The 4,604-nt window shown below is 37.1% G+C and overlaps 1 protein-coding gene across 1 annotated transcript in view; it reads left to right on the top strand.

Moving 5' to 3' along the window:
• Positions 1-976: 976 nt before the first annotated feature.
• Positions 977-4,604, top strand: part of LOC311077157 (uncharacterized protein) — a gene marked incomplete at its 5' end in the record, with an annotated part of 8,660 nt that continues 5,032 nt past the window's right edge. The window contains 4 exons of the mRNA XM_084138965.1: positions 977-1,155; positions 1,269-1,464; positions 3,553-4,422; positions 4,519-4,596. Coding sequence (XP_083995091.1) covers positions 977-1,155; positions 1,269-1,464; positions 3,553-4,422; positions 4,519-4,596 — 1,323 coding nt within the window. The remainder of the gene's footprint in view (positions 1,156-1,268; positions 1,465-3,552; positions 4,423-4,518; positions 4,597-4,604) is intronic.

Raw genomic sequence — 4,604 nt, 5'->3', positions numbered from 1 at the left:
TAGCTTAGTCTACAGTGTTGCGTAATTCAAAATCTGTTTTTTTTTTTTCACAGGTTTGAGTTAATAGCATATTGGTATTTGACGTCAAGTGTACCACGTTTAATTGCTGATTGAAAGAAGGTAAGGCTTTGTGTATAATTGGCAAGTTTAAGTTTGAAAATGTTTTATAGCGAACAGGAATAATATTTGCCATTGGTTTAGATCAGTGGTTCTCAACTCCAGTCCTCGGGACCCACTGCTCTGCATATTGTGTATGTCTCCCTTATTTAATACACCTGATTCAGATCATCAGCTGGTTAGGATAGACTCCATTAACTGAACTGTGTGTCAGATAAGACAGACATAGAAAATGTGTTAGAGCAGTGGGTCCCGAGGACTGGTGTGGTGTTGAGAACCACTGGTTTAGATCTAACCATCATTAGATGTAGTTTAAAGGAGTTCACTTTCAAATGAAAATTAGTCTGATTTACTGACCCTCAAGTCATCCTACGGATGTATACGACTTTCTTCTTTTAGACAAATTCATCTGACAGAGACATTTATTATTTTGCAATGATTATGAAAATTGGTGTATATTGTCTTGTAAATAATCATAAATTCTCTAAATATCATAATAATGAACCTATTATGCAAACAATTGCTGCACTTGAATTGCTGCTATAATGTCTATGGCCACATTGGCATTCATAATGGTGCATGTCCACTGGTGCTGAGCAAAGGAAGTATTTTCAGTTTATTCTGATGGAAGTTGACCTTTTATAGAAATTTATTGCAAATGCTTGCTCTGCATTTGATGACATGTACTGTAAGTGATTTTAAATTGGAATTTAAAAAGATCCACCTTGCCTCGCCTTGTCCCAGTCACATCAATATTATTGTTGTTGTGTTGCTTAACTGGTGGAAAAATGTCCTCACTCTCACATCCATAGTGAAGTTGTTGTTGTTTTTTCCCCAGAAATTACTTGTAGTTCTTACAATGCAGAAAAGAACAAAAAGTGAGGTCGAAGGATTCCTTCATAATGTGTCAAATGTTAGTGAAGGAGCAAATCGTCACAAATATTTTACTGCAGTTTTACAGGAGGCAGGAAGGAATAGCCGTGTTGTTGTTTTTGATGTACAAAGACATCACTTATTCGTCAATGCTCAGAACGACAGGTAATTGTAAAATGTGTGATAGATAAGAGCAGAATGGTTTTTATTTATAAGTATTAGTTTTATGTTTGTCTATGTAGGATATTATTAATGGAAGTTGTGCTTTATTTTTATAGGAGTCCTGTAAGACTGTGTGATGTGGGTTTGTCCCCTTCACGGCAGAAAAAAGGAGAGGTTGATATACTTGTGAACAGTTCATCCTCTTTGACATGTGTGCGTCGGCTGGACTTTGCCTTTGATAAGTCTTCTAATAAGAGTGTAGAGGACTGGACATTGCAGCAAATTGTGAATAATCCAAGGGAATATCAAAGGGTAGGTTGATGTTAATGGCATGCACACATGAATGTTACAAATCAAAATTTCATGTGAGAAGCTGTGTGTTTTTACAGTAGTGTTTTATTAATATGTTTGTTTTTTTGGTCACACAAATGTGTTAGGGCTGAATGATAATTCGCAACAAAACCGCACACGATTTTATTTTATGTGCAGCTTGTCAGTGGAGTGCGGTTGATTGGTAGTAAATATTGCCCTATTTGAATGTAAGAGGGTGATGTCATGCAAATACGATAAATATGCCCCGTCGCAGAAATACAATAATGCACATCATTACAGGAAATTCCTATTGCTGTAGCTCACATGTGTCAAACTCCAGTCCTGGAGGGCCACTGTCCTGCACGGCCACTGTCCTGCACAGTTTATCTCCAACCAGCTCCAAAAACACCTGCCTGGAAGTTTGTAGTAATCCTGAAGACCTTGATTAGCTGGATTAGGTGTGTTTAATTAGGGTTGAAGCTAAACTCTGCAGGGTTGTGGCCCTCCAGGAACTGAGTTTAAAACCCCTGCTGTAGCTGAATAAACAGAAGATTAAAACGCTTTGATTAAACATGACTTATAAATACACAACTGCCTTATTCTGTGTAAGAAGCTCATCTCATAGGAGGAGCTCAGCTGTCGTTATGAAGTGAGTTTGGAGTAAATGCATGTTATTAAATGTTGTCTGTTGTTGGACGAGGTTCATAAATACTTCTCATGTTTTGGAAAGATGTTTGACGTGTTTTTTCAAATGCACGTTATAAGTAACAAACTCGAAGTGCAGCATTTACAGAGATAGAGCAGCATTTACAGAGCCGTACATCAATGACAACCTGTGCATAAAAAATAATTGCAGCCTTTGCGATTTTAAAATCACGATAAACCATCTCGATTTAAGTGCGATTAAATGGAAAGTGCGATTAATCGTTCAGCCCTAAAACGCTTGAAATCTGTTTATGCAAAAGATGTGTTACAAGGACTTATTTAATCTCTTTAACTTTTAGGGTTGTAGTTATTGTAACGGATTAATCGAAATGTAATAAACTTGTTTAATTTGTAACACATTAATCTAAATTTAATTAATTCCTTAATTTGTGTGATTTCTAAAATGCAGAAAGTATGATTTTTCCACCAGCAACTTAAGTTTGTAACATTAAAGGTATAGCGGAGGATTTTTTTACTTCCGGGTCGATAGCCTATACTACTGGTCCTCCTAATTGTCAATCATTCTGGTGAATCAATCAAACTTATTCAAAAAGTGGAGACGGTGGTTCTTATCTAAAATCGGAAAGATCCTCCGCTATACCTTTAACACAAGAACAGAACGGTCAAAACAAAAAGTCTGTTTTCATTGCATAATGTTTTTGCGTACTCATGTTAACAGTTTAGACTTTAGAGCTTTCACACTACATGCAGGTAGTGCATGCAACTAAATGTTGTTTGATATATACAGCGGATTATTATATACATGGATCATTTGTGCACTGCAAATGTGGCATATGGGTAAGCACATGAGTGTCTGTTACTGCTGTATCACACATGTACAAAATTTTATGAAAAGGTATGGTGGTTACAAATATTGGCAATGAACCTATTTTTGGTGTATTCTTTTATCTGTCAAAATGGTTTAAAATCGAGATTGCTATATTGATCAAAGTTGTGATCGTGTTTTTTTTTTTGTCCATATTGCACAGCCCTATTAACTACATTGATCTATAAATAGTGGTGGTAAAGACAGGGTATGCATCATTTTGGTCATGTGGCAGGATGTGCTGCTGTTAAAATCAGTACTGCTTGGCTGTGCTGATTGAGTATATTACAAAACAAAGTGCTTTGTAAATATGGTAAACACTTTTTTTTATATATATAGAACAAATTATTACAATGTTTGAAGTGGTTGTTAAATTAAACTTTATTTACTATTATCATAAAGGACTAAGTATAGTTTACCTGTAGTACCTGAGATGTAGTATCAGAGATATAGGTACTTTTTTGTTGGATTCGTTTGTGTGGTGTAACGTTATTGTTGGCAAGAAAAGAGATTGTTGGTTATTGTAACAATTTTTTGCCCTGTATTTTGCATTTTAGGTGAATGTGACTGTCAAAGTGCTCCAGTTGGCTGAAGATACTCAATCTATGACCCGTAGCAATCAAAGATTGCAAAGAAGGTCTTACGATGTGGCAGATCAAACATGTGGTTTGTCATTGACTGTCTGGGGAGGAGATATGCTACAAATAGGGAAGTGGTATACAATGAAGAATACATCTGTTCGACAGTTTGACGGTTGCACTTGTTTGTCTACTACTAAAGAGTCTTCTATAATACTTGTGCCTGATGTATCAAGCAATGTTGCGCCAGTAATTGACAGTTGTAAAGTCAAAGAGGGAGAATGTGTGACAGCAGAGGTCAAAGCAGAGTACCAATGTCCGAAGCTGCATCCTTTGCCTGTGGTCAATTTCCAGACACTGATGACAAGATGTCCACAATGTGCAGCATACTGTAAAACAGCCAGAGTAATGTCTATTCTTCGTGCAACTGTCACTATACAGGACAAGAGTGATAAACTGAGTACTTTTTTAATCGAAGATGCTGTGCTTCGTGAGTTGCTGGATGTGCAAATGAGCAGTCGGGTGGAACCAGATGAGTTGGCAGCAAAGTTGCTCAGTGATGACCATGGTCATTTGCACATAAAATACAGAGGACAACGTGTTGTTTCTGCATCATTCATGTCTGATTCTGAGTCAGCAAATCAGTCTGCTGAAGCACAAGGGAGAGACATCGTGGCTGATAGATCAAGCATAGAACAATCTACAGAGTTAATGTCCGAAGATTTGATGTTTGAAGAATTGTTTGCGCTTGAAACTCCTGAATGTTCACAGAGCCAGCGGTATGAGCAGAAGGGTAAAGGTGATATTGAGTCAGCAAATCAGTGTTTAGAGACAGAAGGGAAAGCTGTGGTAAGTAGTGTAAGCATGCAACAATTTACAGAATCAATGTCTGAAGATTTGATACTTGAAGAATTGTTTGCGCTTTAAACTTCTGAATGTTCACAGAGCCAGCGGTATGAGCAGAAGGGTAAAGGTGATATTGAGTCAGCAAATCAGTGTTTAGAGACAGAAGGGAAAGCTGTGGTAAGTAG

This window comes from Abramis brama (assembly GCF_963993115.1).
Source record: "Abramis brama genome assembly, contig: SCAFFOLD_52, whole genome shotgun sequence".
Classification (NCBI taxonomy): Eukaryota; Metazoa; Chordata; class Actinopteri; order Cypriniformes; family Leuciscidae; genus Abramis; species Abramis brama.
This window is presented reverse-complemented; position numbering and strand designations above follow the sequence as displayed.